Source organism: Polypterus senegalus, chromosome 7 (assembly GCF_016835505.1).
Source record: "Polypterus senegalus isolate Bchr_013 chromosome 7, ASM1683550v1, whole genome shotgun sequence".
In the NCBI taxonomy this organism is placed as follows: domain Eukaryota; kingdom Metazoa; phylum Chordata; class Cladistia; order Polypteriformes; family Polypteridae; genus Polypterus; species Polypterus senegalus.
Window position 1 is genome coordinate 160,494,556 of NC_053160.1, and position 25,566 is coordinate 160,520,121.

A 25,566-nucleotide genomic window follows, 5' to 3' on the forward strand; every position below is an offset into this window, starting at 1 on the left:
TGCGCTGTGAATACTTTCCGGATGCACTGTATCTATATATGTCTGTTTACCGTAGCCTGCTACAGGAAGGTACTATCTCGACCATTGGCATTAATTTCGTGCCTTGCTATTTTCGTTATACTGCGACAATGTTTTCCTAAACCTTCGTTATACTGAATTCCTTTCTCACCGTTTTCCATTCCTATTCTTACACCGCCGTATGCTACGTCGGGCTTTGGCTAGTTATTAATGATCTATCAAGGCGCAGTGCCAGCACGTGTGCCTTGTATGGATTTAGGCCCCTTTTAGTGGCTGCTTTTATGGCTCACTGTCCCAGTCAGTTAGAAAGATGGCAAACAGTGTCGGAATAGTGAATGAAGTAAAACTGCAGGCAGATCAAAGGCGGATTGTTTTACTGTTTTGAAGGTTTCCACGACACACTGGGCAGCGGCAGGGTTCATTTAATATTGCAACATTCAGAAAAAAAGTCGATTGACACCATTGGACTCGCCCAGAAATGTTCACTCATCACAGAATCAAGTCAGCGTCCATATAGTCTGTGTACTGTTTTTTTTTCTCATTTACAACAATAGCAATATTGTGATAAAGGTGGTCTGAATATTTCCAGTTTAATCTCATTGTTCCATTTATTATGTGACAAACTAGCAGGAAGTTAATACTGTGGCTAATTGTGTGACACAATGTATTGGCTGACATGAGTCTTGCTAAAAAGTGGAATTTAAAGCATTGCAATAAAAGTAAAATCAAAACTGAGTTATTTCCCATTTGCTTTAATGGGAAGGACACAGCATTAAACAGCAGTTAGGGGTCTTAGGTTTAAGAGTAAATTGGACAGAATCGCATATAAAATTATACTTCACTGGAAAAGTGTTTGGAATAAATGGAATGGGCTTTTGCATTTCTGTGGGTGATCACTAGTCATTTTGAATTCTTAATTTTAAAGTGAACCTTATTATAATTTTTTAAACAAAGCACAGCAAAAATTCTGATGTGCTAATCAATCAGGCACTATTTTAAAGAGATGATTTGTAACAAGAGGCCAGTTCCACTTTGAGTAGCAGACAAGCTCATATCAACATCTCACTCTGATGCACACAACAGGGTTAACCGAAGAACAGCATTAGGCTGGGGCCAACAAAATAATAAAACCAGCCTATAATTGCATATATTAATAATACATTTTATTTATTTGTAGGCGCCTTTCCAAACACTCAAGGGCACTGAACAATAGACAAAACACAGATTATAAACAAAATTAAAATACAGAAGTTAAAATCAGACAGAGCAATTGTACTCCAGACAAAAAGCAGTCTTAAACAAATGAGTTTTAAGTTTAGATTTGAAAAGTGAAAATTAATCAATATTTCTAAGCTCAGGTGGTAATGAGTTCCCAAGCTGGGGTGAAGAGCAACTGAATGCTCTGCTCCCCATAGTGGTTAAGACGGACGAAGGGGACAGTCAGGTGGATGGAGGAAGAGGATCTGAGGGTGCGGAAGGGAATGGCAACATGGAGGGGCAAGGTTGTGGATAGCCTTAAAGGGTAGTAGGAGAATTTTGACTTGAATTCAGAACTGAACTGGAAGCCAATGAAGCTGCTGCAAAACAGGAGTGATATGGTGAATAAAGGGGTTTCTAGTAAAGATGCGGGCAGCTGAACTCTGGACCAGTTGAAGCTTATAAAGAGATTTGCGAGAAAGACCAAAGAAAAGGGAATTGCAATAATCCAGGCGCGAATTGGCAAGGCTGTGAACAAGGATAGCAGTGGTGTGGGAGGTGCAAATACGATTAATGTAACGCAGGTGGAAATATGCAGACCTGGAGATGTTATTGATGTGGGACTGAAAGGATAAAGTACTGTCAAGGACGACACCCAGACCTTAAACTGTGGGGAAGGGGAGACAGGGGAATTATCAATAACAAATGAAAAATGATCAGTTTTGGATAATGTTGATTTTGTACCAATGAGGAGAACCTCAGTTTTGTCACTATTTAATTTAAGAAAGTTTGAAGAAAATCAGGATTTGATTTCTGCTATGCAATTAGTAAGGGAGGAGGGTGGAAAGGAAGCAGTAGGTTTGCTAGTGAGAGAGAGCTGGGTGTCATCAGCATAACAGTGGAAGCTAATGTTATACTTACGAAAGATATTGCCAAGGGGAAGGAGGTAAATAATGAAAAGGAGGGGTCCCATGGCAGAGCCCTGGGCACACCTGAAGTAACAGTGGTGAGTTGGGATGTGAAAGTTGTAAGGTGAACAAACTGAGTGGGGCCTGAGAGGTAGGATCTGAACCAGTCTAGTGGTGTGTGGGTAATGCCAATCAAAGATAATCTATTGAGAAGAGTAGTGTGACAAATAGTGTCAAAGGCTGCACTCAGATCATGAAGGATGAGAAAAGTAATTAAACCTGAATCAGCTGCCATAAGGAGGTCATTTAGTAATTTTATAAGTGCCGTTTCTGTACTGTGGCCGGGATGAAAACTAGACTGGAACTGTTCATATAGATTATTTTGAGATAAATGAGAATGAAGTTGAATAGCCACTATTTTTTGCAAGAATTTTGGAATTGAACAGTAGATTAGAGAGAGGATGAAAATTACTGAAATTAGTCGGATCGGCACCAGGTTTTATCAGTATTGGGGTTATTTCAGCAGTTTTAAAAGATGAAGGAACAGAACCAGTAGTGAGAGAGGAGTGGATTATAGCAGAGATAAGAGGCACCAGAGAGGGGAGGCAGGCTTTGACCAGAACTGTAGGGAGTGGGTCCAGTTGACAGGTGGATGGCTTAGACTTACAGACAAGATCTGAGATTTCTGAGAAGGTAGGAAGCTGAAAAGAGGAAAATGAGTGAGTTGGTGGGTGAAATTCAAGTGCTGTACTGGGGAAATCCATACAGAGAGACTGGTGGATCTTCTGGATTTTTTCATTAAAAAAGGACATAAGGGAATTGCAGAATTCAGTTGAGTAAAGGTGAGAAGGTAAAGAATCCAGGGGTTGTGTGATATTGAGTAATGAAAGCAATGACTTGGTGTTTCCTTCATTGGAAGAGATATTGAGAGTATAATAGTTGGATTTAGTTTGGGCAATACAGTCCTTGTAATAAAGTAAATGGTTTTTGTACATCTCTTTGTGAACAGAGTCCAGTTTTTTTTTTTTTTTTATATAACCATTCAAGTTGCCGGCCTTTGGCTTTCAAAAGCTGAAGTTCAGGCATGAACCAGGAAGCAGAAAAGGAGAAAAACAGATCTAGTTTTTAATGGAGCAACAGAGTTAAGAATGCCATTAAGTCCATTGTTTATAGTGTGAGACCAAGTGGTATGGATTATATTAATAACACAATGGACATCAGAATAGTGTATCAGCAAACCAGACAGCACATATGTATAAAAATAAACAACACAGTGATACACACCCACACTCAGTTAAGCACAGTAAGAGATCAAAGTAAGAACTAGTGTGTCTGGCTAACTGCATCCTGCATTCTGTAATGATGTCTTCCAGGGATCTTGGGCTACTCTGCTTCAGTACCTCATCATATGTAACATTTTCTCTGTATGAGCTGTAGAGTATTTTTCGGAGGCACTGCTGGTGAAAGACATTGAGCTTGTGAACAATCCATTTCATGTTCCTCCAGGTTTCACTAGCATGGATGGCAGTTGGGATGACAATCATGGCGTACAGTCAAATTTTTGATTGGATGACCAGACGTGGTGTAAATGACGGAACACACCAGTCGCCTTACTGATCGACATTTCATGTCCCTTTCCACATCACTGTCATTTGATATGACACTGCTGTATCAATTATCAGGTAGATAGTCATTTAATTACAATGTCTATAATGCCATATCTACTGTATATTGTCATTTTTGTTTTATTTGGTGTGCTTTACTTAAATTTGTAACTGTCCACTTTGGTCATTTTTGGATGTACGCACAACCTTCTGCAAAGGTAGTGTTCAGTTACTGTCCGTGCCAATTAGCCAGTTTGGGTGTGAGATGTGATCATCCTCAATAGAAGGGCACTTATCAAACAATCACTGCTTTCGGATCTTTGTGAATCAATAAGTATGTACAGTGTGTATTTTTAAATGAAAGAATATTTTTTCCTCAAAAAAAAACAAAAAAAACTTGTGTGTGGCCTGAGTGGTCTGATTGGATGGCCATGTCCCCCAAGGCCTGCCCACAGCAAAGACTCTGACTTGTGAATCAAAGATGACTGCAGTGAGGCAAAGAAAAAACATTTTGAAGGGGTTTAACTGAAAGTTTACTAATGAAAAGAACAAGCTAACCATTCAAAATGTTTTAAAAGGCAGATCATGGAAGAGAAGTGCTGAAACATCTGCAAAATACTATAGCTTTGTATAGCACATCTGGAGTAACTTGATGCCAAAATTAGTGCTGTTTGTATCATGTTTGCTTTGTTACTGACTCCAGGCTTATTGTGTTTTATTCATTACTTATCTCCATATTCTTCAAAAGCTATTTGACCTATGTCCAATTATAACTGTCGTAGTGATTGTTTAATTTAACCAGGATTTCTGTAGTCTTCTACATTTAGTCATATATTATTTCCTAGTTAGTTTTTCATATATTTTAATATTTTTTTGGTGAAGGTTGTACATTTTGGTGCCCCTGTTGATTTAAACATGTTTTAAAATAATTTTATTCTATTATATTTTAAGGTAAAATGTCATTAACTCGGTACTGTATTACAAAGCTCTTCTAAAATGTTTCATTGTTTCCAAGGATACAGCAATTAATAATGTGGCTCACTCGGATTTTGCTTTGAATATAAGTGCTGTTTTTTTTTTTTCCCCCCTGCATTTTGTTTATCGAAAAATTAAATTGTACATTTTAAAGCAAACCGAATTGATGATAACATAGCATACTGTTGGGTAAATCCTGATATTTTATTGTATTTTCTAATGTTTGTATTAAGTTTTGTTTAAAAAGAAAAGTTTATGCACATTTTTAAATCAGTAGTACTATTTAAGCTGAAAATTCTATTAAGTTATTTTTTTTCACCTTCAGAAAAAGTGACATTTAAGTACAGTGGTGTGAAAAACTATTTGCCCCCTTCCTGAATTCTTATTCTTTTGCATGTTTGTCACACAAAATGTTTCTGATCATCAAACACATTTAACCATTAGTCAAATATAACACAAGCAAACACAAAATGCAGTTTTTAAATGATGGTTTTTATTATTTAGGGAGAAAAAATCCAAACCTACATGGCCCTGTGTGAAAAAGTAATTGACCCCTGAACCTAATAACTGGTTGGGCCACCCTTGGCAGCAATAACTGCAATCAAGCGTTTACAATAACTTGCAATGAGTCTTTTACAGTGCTCTGGAGGAATTTTGGCCCACTTACCTTTGCAGAATTGTTGTAATTCAGCTTTATTTGATGGTTTTCTAGCATGAACCGCTTTTTTAAGGTCATGCCATAGCATCTCAATTGGATTCAGGTCAGGACTTTGACTAGGCCACTCCAAAGTCTTCATTTTGTTTTTCTTCAGCCATTCAGAGGTGGATTTGCTGGTGTGTTTTGGGTCATTGTCCTGTTGCAGCTCCCAAGATCGCTTCAGCTTGAGTTGACGAACAGATGGCCGGACATTCTCCTTCAGGATTTTTTGGTAGACGGTAGAATTCATAGTTCCATCTGTCACAGCAAGCCTTCCAGGTCCTGAAGCAGCAAAACAACCCCAGACCATCACACTACCACCACCATATTTTACTGTTGGTATGATGTTCTTTTTCTGAAATGCTGTGTTCCTTTTACGCCAGATGTAACGGGACATTTGCCTTGCAAAAAGTTCAACTTTTGTCTCATCAGTCCACAAGGTATTTTCCCAAAAGTCTTGGCAATCATTGATGTTTCTTAGCAAAATTGAGACGAGCCCTAATGTTCTTTTTGCTTAACAGTGGTTTGCGTCTTGGAAATCTGCCATGCAGGCCGTTTTTGCCCAGGTACTTTCTTATGGTGGAGTCGTGAACACTGACCTTAATTGAGGCAAGTGAGGCCTGCAGTTCTTTAGACGTTGTCCTGGGGTCTTTTGTGACCTCTCAGATGAGTCGTCTCTGCGCTCTTGGGGTAATTTTGGTCGGCCGGCCACTCCTGGGAAGGTTCACCACTGTTCCATGTTTTTGCCCTTTGTGGATAATGGCTCTCACTGTGGTTCGCTGGAGTCCCAAAGCTTTAGAAATGGTTTTATAACCTTTACCAGACTGATAGATCTCAATTACTTCTGTTCTCATTTGTTCCTGAATTTCTTTAGATCTTGGCATGATGTCTAGCTTTTGAGGTGCTTTTGGTCTACTTCTCTGTGTCAGGCAGCTCCTATTTAAGTGATTTCTTGATTGAAACAGGTGTGGCAGTAATCAGGCCTGGGGGTGGCTACGGAAATTGAACTCGGGTGTGATACACCACAGTTAGCTTATTTTTAACAAGGGGGCAATTACTTTTTCACACAGGGCCATGTAGGTTTGGATTTTTTTCTCCCTAAATAATAAAAACCATCATTTAAAAACTGCATTTGTGTTTACTTGTGTTATATTTGACTAATGGTTAAATGTGTTTGATGATCAGAAACATTTTGTGTGACAAACATGCAAAAGAATAAAAACTCAGGAAGGGGGCAAATACGTTTCTCAAGCAATTTACAGTGGTGTGAAAAACTAAGTTATGGCTAATTTGTTAGCTTCTGTTTAGATTTCAGTATACATTTTTTTTCACTGTTTAGCACATAGAATGAAATAGGACTACAGTAATCCCTCCTCGATCGCGGGGGTTGCGTTCCAGACCCCCCGCGATAGGCAAAATCCGCGAAGTAGAAACCATATGTTTGTATGGTTATTTTTATATATTTTAAGCCCTTATAAACTCTCCCACACTGTTTATAAATATTCCCTGCACAGTTATACAGCATAAACCCTTTGTATTCTCTTAGATATTAGATAAGATTCATTGAAATTATGTATGTAAACACACTGTTTATATACAGTAAAACCTAAATATTATTTTAAAGATATCGAGTGTCTCCGATATCACATATGTTACAGCCATTACAATAGACAGGCCACCAGCAATAAATACGTACATTGCAAGAAAAATTGTATACAGTAAATGTGTGTACAGTGACACTAAATGTACGTACATGTACTAAGTACTGTAAGTAGAAAATTTAGTTATAGTTACTCACCAACAATGACACGACGACTTGTCCAATAACGATGAGTTCAGTTTTACTGCACAACAAAGGAGAGCGTTACAGCTATTCTAAAGGAGCCTCTTCAGGCAACTGTATATCGCCGCCGTTGTTCTTCTTCCGGCAGACTTCAATCCAAATTCCTAAAGCAGATTCCATCCAGACTACTGCCTTATTACATCCACTTACAACTCATTTTGCACCCTGGTTAAAAGGACACTGCGGCCGTAGATCTTACCTTTCCTACTTTTTAAATAAAAAGAATCATAGCCTCATTGAAGCAGTAGCAGGAGAAGATTGTTTTGAAGCCATAATGAAGGGCTTGACTATGCACAAAGATAAACACAAAAGAGCACAAAAGTTAATTCTTTACACAGCGAAACACGTTGATGCTGAATGAGCGAGACGAGACTTCCTGGTTAACACTGCATTCAGCACACAGGAACTTAACTGCGTGCTCTGATTGGTTAGCTTCTCAGTCATCCGCCAATAGCGTCCCTTGTATGAAATCAACTGGGCATACCAACTGAGGAAGCATGTACAGGAAGTAAAAAGACCCATTGTCCGCAGAACCCGCGAAGCAGCGAAAAATCCGCATTATATATATTAGTTATGCTTACATATAAAAGCCGCGAAAGTCGAAGCGCGATATAGCAAGGGATTACTGTAAAACAAAAATAATTCTGATTATGTAGTCAAAACATTTGTTGAAGTGCCCCTCCTTATAAATTTATATTTTTGTGGTATTGTTCATTTACTGCATTCCCTGTAAAAAAAGCTTATGCTTTTTTATTTTTCATTTTTTTCCTGCTCAAACAAAGAATGAGTTTTAATTTTGAAAATTAAACTCCTCTTCACAGTCTTGGCTATGCTTGTAAGTTATATGACTGTTGTTCAAACATTTTCTGATCAAAAATAAAAACTTTTAAAAAGTTACCGGTATATACATTTTTTTCAGTGTTGTTCTATGAGTACTCTGAATGAAAAGGTTCTTTACATGATGTTATTAGTAACTGTTAAATCTGATTTTTATTTTACTTTTTTCCTCCCCCCAGCATGAAAGATTCTTGATTGATGGGTTTTGGGTTATATGGTATACCGGTACCAAAAAACTAATTTTTAAAACATTAGAGTACCAGCAATTATTAATTTTCAGTACTGGAAGTAAATAGTTGCTTTCAAGTACCTGGTTAGTACCATCGGATCCTCAAGGTGAACACTCCACAATTTGATTTTAATATGTGTATTAAATATAGCTTGAATCACCAAGTGCTCCAAACCCCGCAGCTCTGCCCACGTAAAAGTGAAACAGAACATCAATGAGGGCACTGCCTGGCTCCCTACTCCTGACGTCATGCTTTCCCCTTCCCTCGGCCCGTAGCCTCTGTCTCAGATTAACTCGAATATATCGCTCCATCAAGTGAACTATGATATGAAAAGTCGCAAAATCAACCGGAATGTTCAGGCAAATTCTAGATATGAGAGAGAGAGAGATAAAGATGTATATATTCAAATATTTTTGAGCATGTGCTTTTTAATAATCCTTTAATATTATATTTTTGTTTACCGCACAGCTGCAAAGCATGAATATTTGTGACTTGTTTGCAGTTGCTTAAAATAAGCAGATGAAAGTTGCAACCTTTAGATAAATGTGCCACTTGAAAATGCAGACCTTCACAAAAACAGGATTCTTATCCTTATGATTACTGTAACAGGCATAATACAATCCAAGAAAAAAAAAAAACACAGCTGTTGGGACAGCAGGTTAGTTGTTTGACATTGCAGCTGGCTAGATATTTTTTAGAATACAAGACAAAACTGAATTTTTTGTCCCCCATTTACAGTTGACAGATGAACTTAAAATTTGTTTTTCATTATGCCATTATTCTAAACATTATAAATCAAGCTAGAGGAATGTTGGCTGATAATAGCTAAATGAGCATTGCTGTCATTTAAAAGGTTCTTTAAAGTTAACAAAATAACAAAAGGAAGATTGGAAATCATTTTTGAAAATCAACATAACAGACAGGCCATATTTCATTAATACTGGGCAGAAATTATTATTTTTTTATATTTATAGTAATTTACAAGCAGCTGGATAACCCAAAATAAAGTACATAACTTAAAATATTCAAGTGGAATGAGTTGAAAAGTATTTTATATATATATATATATATATATATATATATATATATAATATATATATATATATATATATATAGCTTCGCCAACACACACACTAGTAGGGAGCTTCGCCAGCCACTTCAGCCACTTCACATCTCTGCCATTTGTGTACTGCATGTGGATTTCACTGAACAACAAATCTTTTAATTCTCGTAGAACTCCTCTTCATTGGGAAGAAGCACTACTTTTCTCTGATGGCAACACAAATTAGACGATCTACAAGTCTCCGACTTAAAGTTTAAATCCAAACAATGCATTTGATCTCTTTTTGCTGAGTAATTTCCATTTGTTTGCGCTAATGTGATCTTTACTATCATTTTTTTGAGACTTTCGAATTTTAGTACTTTCATTATCTCTAACATGCTCTGCATGTGTATCGCGCCAACGTTTTTGAATTCTTTACAATTTTCTATTTTGTCATCTACTTTTTGTCTTTTATTTCTGGCCCCGGCCATGGTTAAATCTCTTGGCACAAAGTTTCGTCTTGCGGGATGTGAAAGTATCTCTCTGAAAAAGTCACATCTCGTCCTAGGATTTTTTTATTATAATAGAGAGGTGTATAGAGCTATAGATAGATATGGAGATATAGATATTGAAAGAGACAGATAGTAAGGAGTATGGATTGACAGAATTTTATCTGTGTTTCAGCATTTTGACATGTACTAAAATCCCAGAGATCGATATTGAACTTGAGGTTCAGAATTGTTCATTTGTTTGTTAACCCATGGAAAACTCTTCCCAGTTCTGAAGATTTGCAAAATATTTTAATGGCTTTGTATTTCCCCCCCATTTTATTGTATTTTTCTGCTTTTACTTTTTTTTTTTTTTTTGTAAAAATTTCCTTTGATTACAGCATAGGTTGTGTCAAGCATATCATTTTGTTTTGTAGGATGCTGAAAATGAGCCATACCTGCAAAGATTAAATCTGAATTGAACCTTTCTTCTTTGGAAGATCATTCTCATACCCTCTGAATGTTGAATTAGAAGAGTGCCTCTTTTCCCTGTCCTCTTTATACACATTTCACCAAAATACTGGATATTAGTATTTTCACCCTAGTCTGGCAGCATTGCTGCTCACCTACACACAGATGAATGAAGACCCCATTTGGAAAGGCAGCAGCCCAGAGATCCAGAGCTGATTCAGGTAAGTGATCTCCATGTTCCACCTGGCAGTATAAGTGTTTATGTGCTAGGAATGCTTGACTTATAACTCTGTTTATTGAATCATTCCTTCCTCTTATTTATAGTTTTGAATAGCATGGACTTTTCAAAATGTCTTTGCATATTCCTCCTGCTGTTAAACTGCAGCTGAAGGTGGATTTGTGAGACTTGGACTTAGTGTCAGCTTTTTATTATTAATATTTAAAACCAAATTTGTAATAATATTTAGCATATGTAGGTGAAGTGGCTTGCTCAAGGGAATGTTCTAATGCACAATGCCAAAGGTACTTTTGAATCACCTACAATCATGAAATATGATTCCCTTTGACTGCCCCTATAAACGTTTTGACTTAAATGTCCTAGAAAACCCTGCAAAATGTTAAGTATTTTTCAGAATTTACTTTACTGGACCGACGTCTGTCATTGCTATAAAAAAACAGCAACTACCCAATATCCTGTACCCAAGCACTAAATACTACATACTTGACTACATGCTTTCAAACACTAGATTGTTCAGTTTTGTATTTTTTAGTTTTGCTTTATAATTAAAAATGAATTAATAAAAAGATTTAAATGTGGGTATTTAGTTTTTAACAGAGTAAATTATGGTAGCAGTCTGGTGGTCAAAACTTAATGTCCTGTGTATTTTGAGAAATTGCATTGCAAAGTATGAATTATCTACTAGGATTGGGAAATGCATTTTTAATTACATTTATATGTATTTGCTGTTTTAAGAGAAAAAAACTGTCAACCCTAATTTCTGTCTGCCTTTGTGGGGAAACGTAACAGTTTTAGCCATAGATGGGGGTACAACATTTTAAAATAGTCTGATAGAATGAGTTTGTTTTAAATATGTATAAGTCAAGTGGACATGGTGCTATTTAGGGATGGGTGGTAATATGATAATTACTGAATATTTTGAACTCCGTCATACGAGTAATCCTGTGGTGGTGGATCATTTTTTCTTTTGTTTTGTTTAGAGCGGTGCATGGAACTTTTTTTTCCTTCCCGCCCCACTTCAGCTTGTGCTGTAAAGGTTTCATCCCATCCTCAGCAAGAACAATTTTGTGCAAGACCCACAGATTTTCAGCTGGGATAAGTACATCTAATTGCCAGTCAAGCACTGGGTAAAAATATAAAAAATTTTTTGTCCGAACCAGTTAACATATAGTTAAAAATCCTGAAAAATAAAAAGAGATATTTATTAATTATACGCTTAGGTTACCCATTTTTATGTTTATTGTAAATGCCAACTTAGTTTGTTCTTTACAGCAGCACAAGTGATGCATACTTGTGTTTAATTCCTTATTCAACCTTAAACATCGCAGCAAGTAAGTGACCAATTCAGCTGCAGTTATCAATGACCATACAGTTACTGTTATATAAATTATTGTACTTATTCTTTTAATAGTAAAAATCATATTTTTAATAGCCTTTTTTATGTTATGGGTTCTTTTAGTCCCCTTTGGCAATGCACACCCAACCTGGCCATAGCTTCCACCATGTTGCTATTCTATTGGCTGATATGTTGGCAGAATCTGTTCAAAATAGCTAGCTGTAGTTTAAAAACAGTTTAAGATTTAAGCCTCATTTTGGGTGGGGGTGGTGGGTTTGAGTTGGGGGGACTTAAATTGCTTTAATTAGAAAGTTTATTCCTCTAGTCTGTTGCCTGTGTTTTGTGAGAAGACAGGTTCTCCACTTCTGTCCACATGTGCATATAGCCAGAACTGGCTGACAGAAATTCTGCTGACATACATGTACAAGCAAATAAGTGAAGGACTAATGTCCTACATGGTCATGTTGGCTAACTAGCTAGAAACCGAGCAAAAGTGAAAGTTAAGTGCTACAGTGTATCTGGTAATTAACAGGCATACTAATTCACGGTGTACTTTTTGTGGCATCATGAGCCAACAGGAAGATTGGAATAGTGAAAAAATGCAGTGTACGTATGTAACAAATAAAATCTTTTTATACTTTAATGCTGGAGATTTATAAATATATTTCACCACTCTGCATTTAACTTGTTTTCAACTTGTTTCCAGGAAATGTTATGTCAAACACTGCTAAAGATGTCACATTACTTCTGTATTTGATTTTGTTAGTTTACATGTTTATTAATTTTCATTTTTGCTTAAAACAAATCCAAGCCTAGTGATTGCTCATTCTCTTGCATTGCCAGCTTTCTAATAAATAGTACATAAAGCACTATTTAATGCGTGTTGTAATATTATCACTATCTTCCAAAACACTTTTTCATATTTATTTAATCCGTTTTGCTTTCGTCTGTGTTCAAACTTATAATTGAGCATCAGCAAATTATCAATGATTATTAATGTCTAATGATTGAGGTGGAATATTGTGATAACGTTTTTGACTGTATCGCCAAACCTTAGTCCCACTTGATATTAAGCCATGTGATATTTGTGTTCTATATCATGCTTGATGAAATTATTGTGTCTAATGGCACAGCCTAAAAGGACCTCCTGTATTCTAGTTCTTTCTCACTCAGTATGGCATGGAGGTTGGCAAACAGGGAGATGTGCACCTCCCATGGTTGTGCTCTTTTGCATTTTGTACAGCATGTAGTTTTGTCAAAGAGAGTAATATACTTTTCCATACAGTCTTTGTACTCAAAGTAACACAAAGAAAGAGACCTGTGTCTTATAGCAGCACAAGAAAAAGGAAGAAGTGATCCATCTATATCGGGGGTACTTGACTCTGGTCCTGGGGTCTGCAGTAGGTGTAGATTTTTACTCCTGCAAGTTTCATATTTAAAAGCCAGGCCTAGAAGATAATGAAACTTGGTATTTAATTATATGGTTTGCTAGTGCTTTCATTCTTCCAAGACAAATTTGTACCCAGTTTGTACATTTGTAGATGTTTCATTTTTGAGAACATTATCCATATGTTTTGTGGTTTGGTACAGATTTCTGCCTATTGGTCCTTCCATCTTTCTTGTTTATTTTAAAACATTTAAAACATATTAACAGATATTTCATTATAAATGTAAACGGGTTTAAATGGAATGGAGAGCTGGTGGTTCCTTTATCCTTTTTATCTCATTATTAACTTATAGCTTGTTAATAAAACTGACAACAGTTAAAACTTTAATGCAGCTGTTTAAAACTAAAGTAGGTAATTAAGGGTTCTGCATTGTAACAAGCAAGTTAGCTAAAACTAAGCCCCAAAAAATATTGCTTTAGCAGTAAATAAATGGAATCTGTACTGTCTTTCTATCTTGCTTACTACTTAAATCTTCTGATGTAAAGATCTAATCTGTCTGTGAATTTTGTGAAATAATGTTCTGTTTCAATTCTGGTTACGTTTATGCAAGTGTTTGTGCCTCATAAGTCTTTGTTTCCTGCAAAATAACATTACAGTAAAAACCTTGCATCTGCGGGTGATATGTTCAAATTCCAACTACAGGTCCTTGAAATTGTATTGTAGATCTCTTTTTTTATATACATATTAAAGTTTAATGGATATACTATTCACAATAAGACTTTAACAATATTTAATAATAATAAAATGTTTTGTACATTATTATACTTGTGTGCATTCCTTCTCTATTTTGAAAGGGATTCTGATGTTTTAGCTTGACCATCAAGGGATGATGGACCAATGAAAAATGTCTTGCGTACACAAAGATTTTTTTACATTATTTTTACGTTTATTGTGAATATTTATCTGCCTATTCATTATTTTCAGCATCACTACATGTACTTTGGCACTTTGAGGCCATCATAAAGGGATATTGAGGGTTATTTTCACAACAGCACAGTTTTAGCATAGCAACAAAGGTGGACAGCGAGAACTTTAGAGGCTAAAGGCTGGTTTATACTGTCAGTTTTTACTTGAAGTTTTTTATGTATGCTCATACTGTGCATACAGTTTGTGTGTTCTTTCATATACATCAGCTACACGTGTACCTTTCATTTCAAATGATCACATGCCCATACTTGCACAAGCCGTCTATCTCCCACACTTTACAACTGATTTTAAAACTCCAAACGTGCATTGGACATAGTATGACTATGGCGTTTTAAGTCATTTCATCAACAAGTTTAGTTGTGGGTCAGTGACAAAATTGTTTTTATACAGTTCTCTTCATGTAAAGTATACATGTAGTATTCACAGGATTCTAAAGGGACTTTTTTTCCACTCTGTGCTTACTATGTGCGTAGTTGGCATCTGCCAGTCTTGTAGTGTGTTCATTTCAGTACAACTTCATAATTCTGTTTACCTCTTATTTTTAGTGAGCTTTGTCTTGACTATATCTACCTAATCCAATTAGTTTTGGGACAAACTACAGTTTTTGTGTGTTTAACACTAGTATCCTGGAACCCTATGAAAAAAGTCGCAACACCAGCCCACCTTAAATTCCTTCGCACCTCCTCATTAGCGTCTTAGTTTTGCAAATGTGGCAGTCAGCAGAGCAAGCGTCCTGCTATCCCACCCCCCCATTGACGAAGCTGAAGTTCTCCCAGCTCAAGTCTGTTTATCTGGGTGTGAGGTGCCTAGAGTTGTATAGGATAAATAAGTTATTAGTAATACATTTGTTTTTTGTGTGTTCCATGTCTACAACAATCTGGATAAATGTAGGATGAGAGGAAATGCAAGGCAAGAAATGTTGAACACAAAACAGAACATTTTTTCATGTATAATGTGTGAAGACAAATATCAGATAAACACTTTCAAAGCATCCATCCATTTCCTAACCCGCTGAATCTGAACAGAGGGTCACAGGGGTCTGCTGGAGCCAATCCCAGCCAACACAGGGCATAAGGCAGGAACCAATCCCGGGCAGGGTGCCAACCCACCGCAGGACACACACAAACACATCCGCACACCAAGCACACACTAGGGCCAATTTAGAATCGCCAATCCACCTAACCTGCATGTCTTTGGATTGTGGGAGGAAACTGGAGTGCCCGGAGGAAACCCACGCAGACACTGGTAAACATGCAGACTCCATGCAGGGAGGACCCTGGAAGCGAACCTGGGTCTGCGAACCTGGGTCTCCTAACTGCGAGGCAGCAGCGCTACCACTGCGCCACCGTGACGCCCACTTTCAAAGCAAGTGTACCTTTATTCAAAAATATAACCAAAGAGAAAAAAAAGTATTCAATTTACATGTTGCTCCCAATATGTAAAAAGCAAAGCCTAAAGACAAATTGTGTGGCTGGTATAGAGGTAGAACGTCTGCTTCTAAATCAAGAGATTGTGGGTTCGATCCTGGGTCTTTTCAGTATTTTCTGTTTTGAGTAGTGAGCTTCTGTTGTTATAACTATTATATAATAAAAACATACATTTGCTTTGAGTCTGTAACACCCGGTGTAAAGTTTTGCTACTTGTAAAAGATATTGCTGAAGGGATATAAGCAGACACACAAATGCTGGTAAATCATGTTGTCTTGGTATCTTGTGATAACTTGAATTTTTTTATTCAGTTTTATTCTTGAACAAAAACATTTATTTCGTTATACCTTTACAAAAGTGTTTATTTTATATTCCAGTAACCCCTTGGATGATATCAAATCTGTTTCTGCCTCTGTCATGCATGCACAAACATATCCATACATGAAAACACAATTATTTGAAAACGCTATGTCATTTTGAACATGAGTTGTCATCTGAACATGTTTTTTATTTTTGTGGTTTTTTTTTTGTTTTTTTTACCGTCAGTCTTGCTGAACCTCCACGTCATGGTGCATGGTACTGGGGCTTCTTCTTTTTAGGCAAATACACCACCAGAATGGCACTGCCAGATCTAAACACTAGCGTGGAGAATTGCACGCGTACTGAAGTGACTTGAGCTGCAGATGAAAGTTCCACTTTATTTATGGTGCCAAGCAGAGTTGTGTTGCAGTACAGCAGTTTCTTAGACGATGACATGAAGTTGTCTGTTATGGTTCTGCCTTTGTCCAAAAACGGTTTTATGACCACAGTCTCGGAAAGTCTTTCTCCTGTGGGATGACTGGGATTTTTTCCTAAATAAGTAGCATTGCACATGCGCATGAAAGTCTGTCATTTTTCACACATTCTGCACAGGTGTCTTTGTTATCAAAGTGCAAATGCCGCATGACATTCTGATAACAGTTACACGGCATCGTAATTTTGATTGCCAGTACAACAAATAGTTCTGACCTGGCATCAGTCACAGCACCAACTCAACTGTGGTCATCACTGCTTTTGTGAAAAGAATGGAGATAAACGCCATCAACTCAGAGAGGAAGAAGCAAGTTTATTGTACCACGTGAACATGACTGAGAGAATGAAACTAAATTTAAAAAAAAAAAACACTAACTTACAAGTAGCAAAAATTTACAATGGGTGTTGCATTTGATTTGACTCTGTATTGTTTTAATTATATAATAGTAATAATAGCTGCTCACTACTCAAAACAGAAAATGCTGGAAAGACCCAGGCTCGAACCTGCAACCTCTTGATTTAGAGGCAGCCGTTCTTACCTCTAACCCACCTGTGCAATTGACGAATGGGCTTTGGTTTTTACATATTGACAGCAAAATGTAAATTAAGCAAACTTGTTATGTTACTGATATTTGAACTTCAGTCTTCACACATTGTACATTTCATGTCAACATTTTATTCATTTTTACTATAACATGGAAAAAGTTTCTTTTTTGGTTATGTTAAACATTTCTAGCCTCACATTTCTTGTCATCCTAAATTTATCCAGATTGTTGTAGACCTGGAACACGCATGAAATATATGTATTCCAAATAATAATATATTACTTGCCCTATACAACTCAATGCACCTCACACCCAGATAAACAGACTTGAGCTGGGAGAACTTCAGCTTTGTCAGTGGGGGATGGTATAGCAGGTAACTTGCTCATACTGCTGGTTGGCACATTTGCAAAACAAAGACGCAGATGAAGAGGTGTGATGGAATTTAAGGAGGCCCGGCGTTAAGACTTCTGGGATTCTTCTGTTCTGTATAGTAGCCACGGAGCATTTGTTTAATCAACACACAGTGCATTTTCTTTAAAATCCTCAGAGCAGTTCATTTTTAATTGTATATGAAAATGTCAGGAAAAAAAGACTTTATTAATTTACTACCCTATAGCAGCTGTTAGTATTTGTACTCCAGGTGTGTGTGTCACACAATTTTAATACCACTCTATTAACTTTACTCCTTTTATTTGGCAACCAAATATTCAGTAAAAGGGACCAACACTTCAAAGGTAAAGAAGACAAAGCTTTTGATATAAGATAGTTAAACTCTGTAATTATAGCAATGTAGAATATGCAGATAACAATTTTGATGCACTCTGTACATGGGGGCAGCAGTGGCTCTATGAATCTATAAAAAGTAATTGTTGCTTATCTTTCTTGTTCATCAATGTCACAGAGATTGAAACTTGTGCATTTTCTTATCCATATTGGATGCAGTATGAAAGTTTAAGAGAAACAGTTAAGTATGAGTATATCACTGAAATTTATTCTTGCCATACAGTGAGTTTTGAGAAAGCATAGTAACAAAGGTCTGCCTCAGTAGTTCCAAATAACAGTCTTTCGTAGTGGATTGTTTTTCCTGCATTAATTGAAACCAATCCTTGGCTTACCACAGTAAACCACAATAAAAAGAAACTTGGAGTCTTCAGTTTCCTTTGTAGAGAATGCTTGCTTCACAAGTACAACATGAACAAAATGTTTTTAAAAAAAAACAAAACCTGTTAAACAGTTTTTAATTCCACTGGCCATGTATTAAAATGCATTTTCCTTTATCTTTAACCAGTTAACTCTTTAATGTTATAGTTCTTTTGTACAATTATCTAGATTCTGCTGAATTAAAGTACATTGTCATATTTATCTACTTTCTGATCATTATAATTAGAAGTGATTCACATTTTTGTTATTAATACAATTACACAATCACCCTAATGAATGAATCTGTGTACTTTGAATATAATGTATAGTTTGCCTTTTCGCTTATTGATTGCTCCCTAGATCTTAAGAACAAAACATAACTAAGGTTATACAGGAAAGCATGAAGCTCCATTATTAGTTGTGTCCACAAAAAAAGAACCCTGTCCCTGCTTCACAGTGGTTAGCCTTGAAGATCCAGTGTTTTGTTTGTGTGTTCGCCCCGTATGTGTGTTGGTATTCCCTCATGCCCGCAGACACAATTTTAAATATCAGTCCTTATTTGGACTCATCCTGTCTGTGTGAGAGGGTATTGTAATAGACTGGTGACCTGACAAAGGCTGTCTCTTGCCTGCTGAGATCTTTCCAACCTTGACTCAATTAAATGAATTGGTCTTTTTAAGATGTGTTTATAAAATAAACTATTTAGAACAGTTCTTGGATAACAAACCATTTCAAACACTTTACCTGGTGTTACATATTGTATTCATGCATGCACAAAGTATGTTCCTAGCAATTTTTTCTACCAGTTATGCGTTTTCTTAAAAGGTTACATGGTACTATATCAATAACATTCATAGAAAGTATGTAGCTCGTAGTGCTTTATGAGATGTCAAAGAATTAGTTACAGTATAAGCAGAGGTGGGTAGAGTAGCTAAAAATTGTACTCAAGTAAGAGTCGCGTTACTTCAAAATAATATTACTCAAGTAGAAGTAAAAAGTAGTCATCCAAAAAATTACTCAAGTAAGAGTAAAAAAGTATTTGGTGAAAAGACTACTCAAGTACGGGGTAACTGTTTTGATCATAATAAATGATTTATTTTTTAGAAATGTTGTAATAGCAGAATTTGCACATTTTATATTTGTCTATTTCCAAATAAAATAAAAAATGAGTAAAAATAAATAACATCTTTACAAAATAGAGATGCACAAATAACACAAAGTTCCAAATCTCAGTTTTTCACAACAAAGCTTTTGAAGCCAATACCTACAGTAGGTAACATGTATGTTTGAACAGTGCAAACTACTTACAGTGACAAGATATACTGTACACTGACAGTATAATACTGCATATGCACTTGCCCTCCGAACAAGGCAGCTTGTGCATGTACAAGAAGTCTCACTTTACCTTGACTGGCTGTGTCTGTCTGGTTAAAATATACTTGTTCTTCACTCAGTGAAGTGATGGTTAAGCTTCAGTAGGAGTTGGCTCTCATTTTTTATGTACAGTGGAACCTTGGATTGCGAGTAACTTGGTTTGCGAGTGTTTTGCAAGACGAGCTAAAGTTTTTTAAAAAAAAATAAATAAGTAAATTTTGACTTGATAAACGCGCGAGGTCTTGCAATACGAGTAGTCCGTATATGCTTTGTCTGCCGAGCGTCACGTGATCACAGCTGAGCTGATTGTGGTTCTCTCACTTGCTGCAGGAATTGTGGGTAATTGTCAGTCGGCGTGCCACACTCATATAGTCAACATCCGTGCAAGCGTTTACTGCTTACTGCAGCATTGTGACCACGTGTGTGCTGTGACGTGCAAGTCCCCGTCTTGCACCCCAAACCACAAAGATGAGTTTCAATACTTTAGTGACACCATTTGTATTCAGCTTGAAACAGGGACAGTGCGGTTATTTATTGTAGCGGGATCTGCCACTCTCCTATACACAGACACAGCAGTCAGGCAGGGTCATGCCCAGGTTAGTGGCCAAGTAATACTGTGCCTTGCACATTTATAATGTTCCTTGTATCACCCATCAATGGTAGGTGCTTATAGCATGACCCCAATCTTTTCGGATTCGCTTTTATGGCAAACTGTTACAGCGCTGGGTGCCTGTGGTTGCTTTGGGACACTCTTCCGCGTGTCATTCCATTGGGTGAAATCCCACAAGAGTTTAGAAACCCACTCACACCAGCCATGATTCTTTTCAAAGGTAAAGTGCAGGTTAATTTGTTTTATGTAATTTTACTTTATATTTTGTATTAATCATTTTTATATGAATAGTTTTGGGTTGTAGAACGAATCATCTGAGTTTCCATTATTTCTTATGGGGAAATTCACTTTCATATACAAGTGCTTTGGATTGCGAGCACGTTTCCGGAATGGATTATGCCCGCAAACCGAGGTTCTACTTGTATTCTTTGTTTCCCTGTCCGCTGTCTGTGAGGAGTTTGTGCCGCTGTGCGGCCACAGTTTGTGTGTGGTCATGTGACTGCATGGTTATGTCTCATTTGTGAAATGGAGCCATGTGATTGTTGCTGCATCTGATTGGTGAAACAGTCATGCAGTAGATCCACTGGCAGCTTCTCTCTGGCAAAAATATAGCGTATCTAATGGGAAAAAAAGTAACAATTTGAGTGTTGCCCAATGTAGCGGAGTAAGAGCAGCGTTTCTTCTTCACAAATGTACTCCAGTAAAAGTAAAAAGTATGGGGCAGTAAAACTACTCTTAGAAGTACTTTTTTTTTTTTTTTTTACTCAAGTAAATGTAACTTGTTACTACCCACCTCTGGTTATAAGCAAAGGAAAATAATTAAATTAGATATTAATAATAATGAAATGGTAGAGTGGCATTATTGGCAGAGAAGTACATAAGAGTTGTACAGGATATGTACGAGGGAAGTGCGACAGTACATAGCAGGCTGAAGAGACCCTGGAGAGGTGGAGGTGTGCTCTAGAGAGGAGAGGACTGAAGGTGAGTAGGAACAAGACAGGATACGGTACATGTGTGTAAATGAGAAGGAGGTCAGTGGAATGGTGAGGATGCAAGGAGTAGAGTTGGTGAAGGTGAATGAGTTTAAGCACTTGGGATCAACAGTACAGAGTAATGGGGATTGTGGAAGTACAGGCAGGTTGGAATGGGTGGAGAGTGTCAGGAGTAATTTGTGACAAGACGGGTATCAGCGAGAGTGAAAGGGAAGGTCTACAGGACGGTAGTGAGACCAGCTATGTTCTATGGGTTGGAGATGGTGGCACTGACCAGAAAGCAGGAGACAGAGCTGGAGGTAGCAGAGTTAAAGATGCTAAGATTTTCACTGGGCGTGATGAGGATGAATAGGATTAGAAATTAGTACATTGTGCAGTTATTTCAGTAGTACTTGAAATTGTAACATTGGTGTTAAACCATTTGTTTTGAACACTGTTTGATACTCTAATGCAATGCGCCATAATGTTTTGGAAATAGCAATGGTGGGGTTATTTTTAACCAGTTCTGTTTAATATTCTGCTGCATATCCCTTGCATTCAGTGACTGCTTCAAGTCTGCGATTCATAGACATCACCAGGTGCTGAACTCCTGCTTGTTTTGGGGGATTGTCTCTGTGAATTTTCTCTTCAGCATATGGGATGCTTGCTCAATTGGATTTAAATCAACTTGGCCATTCAAGAATTTCTCATATTTGAAAACCTCCTATGTTGCTCTAGAAGTATATTTGGGATCATTATCTTGTTGTAGGATGAAGCTCCGTCCAATGTGTTTCGAGGCATTTACTGGAAATTGAGCAAAAAGGATGTTTCTATACATCTCAGAATTCATTGTGAAGACAATTGTGCGGCAGCCCCATACGGGCACAGCCAGAACACCTCCACCATGTTTAACAGATGCGGTGGTATGCCTTGGGTCTTTAGCAGTTCCTTTTCATCTCCACACTTTGCTCTTTCCATCACTCTGATACAAACTATAATCTGGTCATTCTGTTTTTGTGGCTATCTAGTGGTTTGCATCTTGCAGTTCATGAAGTCTTCTGTGGACAGTAGTCTCAGATGCATACACATCTGCCTCCTGAAGACTTTCTGATCTGACAGACAGGTGTTTGGTGCTTTTATTTATTTAATCTTCCCCCTCCATAGTAAGAATTCTTCTAGCAGTGAAGGTACTTCTTGGCCTACCATCCCCTTTGCAATTACATAGGACACTAGTGCATTCTTTCTTCTTAATGATGTACCATACAGTTGATTTAGGTAATCTTAAGGTTTTGCAGGTGTCTGTAATGGTTTTCTTCTTGTTTTTCCACCTTCTTTGAATTTGACTGGCACAGCTTCTACCATCATGTTGAACAATGACAACTACAGACTCCAATAGTAGTCTATAGATAGAAATAAGACTTGGTATTTAATGCTGAAACTAATGAAGGACTGAAACGCACCTGGGTAATCGTAAAAACCTGTGACACCAATGTCCCTAACATTATGGTGCCCTGAAATGGGTATACCATGTATTAAAAGTGTTCTGATTTCTATACAGTTTGGTCAAAATGTATGCAAATACCCTTAAATTAGGGTCTGCAATGTACACTTTAATCACATCAGAGCTGTTTGATTTGTAAGACAAACATTTTGTTCCCAGCAGCGGCCACCATGACATCACAGTGCTGTAGCAGCCACACCAGAACTTTCATGCATGCATACTGTAAGACTTTTGCCAAGCCACTACAGGAATATGTGGTGTTATAGCATGATCAATAGCAGGTACAGTCCCCTTTATAATGTTTGGGGAAAAGACTTGATTTTCCCTCTGCTTCAGAGTTTAAAATTACACTGCACATTGCAGTGTACCTGTACTTTGAAGCTTTCCACAAAGATTAGTGAAGTAAAAGTATGAATCCATGTGTGCAAAGCTTATAGAGAATTTAATAAACAGATGAGTATTAATTAAATATTGTGCACACTTGTGCAACCAAGACATTCAAATTTTATTTTTATTTTCCTTGAAATAAGTAATCTTTTTTCATTTTAGTATTGTTAGATTTTATTACATCAGCCTTTATATAAAGGTGATATATCAAATGTGTATATATCCTTATTTTGAATCACTATAGATATAAAGTACCTATAATAAGTAATTTTAGTACTGCCTCAATACCTCAATGGAAATTAACTTCCAAACAGGAGGGATATGTAGGACAAAGTGGGCATTGCCCATTCTTTTAGGCTTTAGTGGCACATAAGGCTTGTGAAGAAAGCAGATTTTAAAAGGAGGCACGTATCCAGCTGCACCTTCCCCAGCTTACATTCCAAACTAAGTGACTGAACTCCAACTTGTAAAAGGATCTGCATGAATTTCATCTGATAACAAATCTCTCTATGCTGTGGTTTCTATTACACACCTGAAAGAAAGAGACAATATATGTGAAAACATCATCGCACTAATGCAATATCATTTGAAAATGAACAACGTCAGATTGGTTGTGAATTTATGCTGGAACTGGAAATTCTCTGATGTGGGACCTTCCCCCAGGGAAGAGAGTACAGTGTCAGGTGCTCATTCAGTGTAATAGGAACCATAGCACAGAGAGGTGTGTACACTGCAACAAGTACACGTGTCGTAAATATAGGAAGGACAGTCCTTGGGTGTGTGGGAACTGTTAATATTTGAATGTGATGATTTTTTATAGCACGGAATGGAAATCGACACTTCTTAGCATTGCACCATGCAAGCTGTCGTATCAATCCCCTACTGTAACTTGCTTTCTTTTTTCTTCGGTTATACAGGTAGTCTTGAGTAAAAGTGCACTTGTTTTATTATACTTTTACACCAACATATGTTCCTGTGATTGAGCATGCTCAAACGGGCATGCTCAAAAAATACACGTGTAATGCCACAAAAAGTGCACGCAGACACTTCATTTCAAACATTGGTACGAGAATGCAGTCATAAGTACACTGCAGAGCTATAGCGCGTCTTTATGTGAAAACAGCCGTGTCAGATGGGGTTGTATGGATTGATTCTGAATGCGACTGAGAGAATGAAAAGTGAATTAAAAGAAAAAAAAAACAAAGCTAACCTTTATAAGGATCATACATTACACCGGCTGTTACAGACTGAAATCAAACGTATGCTTTTAGTCTAAAATAGTAAGACTAAGAGCAGTTTACTTCTCAAAACGGAGTAGTGCAGGTTCGAACTCACGACCCTGTGGTTCCCAGTCGGCAGCTGAATCTATTGCGCCACAGAGGCAATCATAATAAACGGGTGTCAATGTTGCATGTTAAGGCGGCTTTTGGTTTCTGCAGTTATATTTTTGAATAAAAGCGCAACGGTGTTGTTATATTTGTACCTTTTGTGAAAATGTTTCTTTGATATCTGGACTTCAGGCTTCATACATTATATAGTTTATGCCTACATTTTGTCATCTACTACTAGAATATAAAAAACATTTCTGTTTTAACAATGTGTTTACACAGATCACTGTAGAAACGGAACATACATGAAATGCGTGTGTTCCAAATACCGATCTATTACCACTCTAAAACTTCACTTCTCTCAGCTCATACCTTGATTGAGTATTTAGGAGTGAAGTTCGTGCACGTTCTAAATTGGGGGGAGGATGGAATAGCCGGCTGCTTCTACCTTCTCTTTATCAGCGCATTTAGAGGACAAAGGATGCTGGCGGAGAGGTGTGAAGGGATTTAAGAAGCGATTTAAGGTGGGACGGATTTACGAGTTTTTTCGTAGGCTCTTGTAATTCTAGTATTAAATGGGCTTTCTCTTCTTCCGACAGGACACAGAATCCATTACATTCGTGATATTACAGCTCTCTGAATAATTAAAATACTAAGATGTATACTTGATATCATTTTCATGATAAGAGTTAAAGCATGTTACTAAACATGGGAACACGTTGGCCCAGTGATAGTGACAAGCTGGCGCCCCATCCAGAGATTGTTCCAGCCTCCCGCAAGATCCTTGCTGCGCCATGCACGACCTTCGATGAAGTAATTTATTGCAGCATTACTGTCTCTCTCAAACATACAAACCCCAATTCCTGTCCTTCCTTTCTTTCTCCAAGTACCCAATCTTCACACAATCAGCTCTGTAATAGATGTTAAGCTTATGTCTAAGCTCTGTAAGCTTAAAACACAGATTCATCAAAACTTTTAAGGAACATTGATTATTCTATCTCTCTATCCTTCCAGTGTTACGCCAGCCCCGGCAAGAATACAGCGCGAGGCAGGAACAATCTCTGAACGGGCACCAGCTCATTGCTAGCACTGCGTCACCATGTCCTCACATGTTTAATTATTAACAATATAGATTATTTAAATGATGTTAACATTTTATCTGTGTAATAAACATTTTGCTGCATTTCATCTTAAAAATAATATTGTATTCATATGTAAATATGTGCTTTATA

At 37.2% G+C, this 25,566-nt stretch overlaps 1 protein-coding gene across 5 annotated transcripts in view; it reads left to right on the plus strand.

Moving 5' to 3' along the window:
• LOC120532941 (spindlin-Z) overlaps nucleotides 1-25,566 on the plus strand; it is an 89,283-nt gene that overhangs the window by 32,818 nt on the left and 30,899 nt on the right. For 2 of the 5 annotated variants that reach the window (XM_039759441.1, XM_039759442.1), the window contains 2 exons: nucleotides 3,630-3,805; nucleotides 10,277-10,531. The exons of 1 other annotated variant lie outside the window; for it this stretch is intronic. In XM_039759441.1, coding sequence (XP_039615375.1) covers nucleotides 10,480-10,531 — 52 coding nt within the window. In that variant the 5' untranslated portion in view covers nucleotides 3,630-3,805; nucleotides 10,277-10,479. Of the gene's footprint in view, nucleotides 1-3,629; nucleotides 3,806-10,276; nucleotides 10,532-11,528; nucleotides 11,676-25,566 lie in introns of all 5 variants that reach the window. 2 more of the 5 variants (XM_039759444.1, XM_039759443.1) reach the window with 2 other exon arrangements.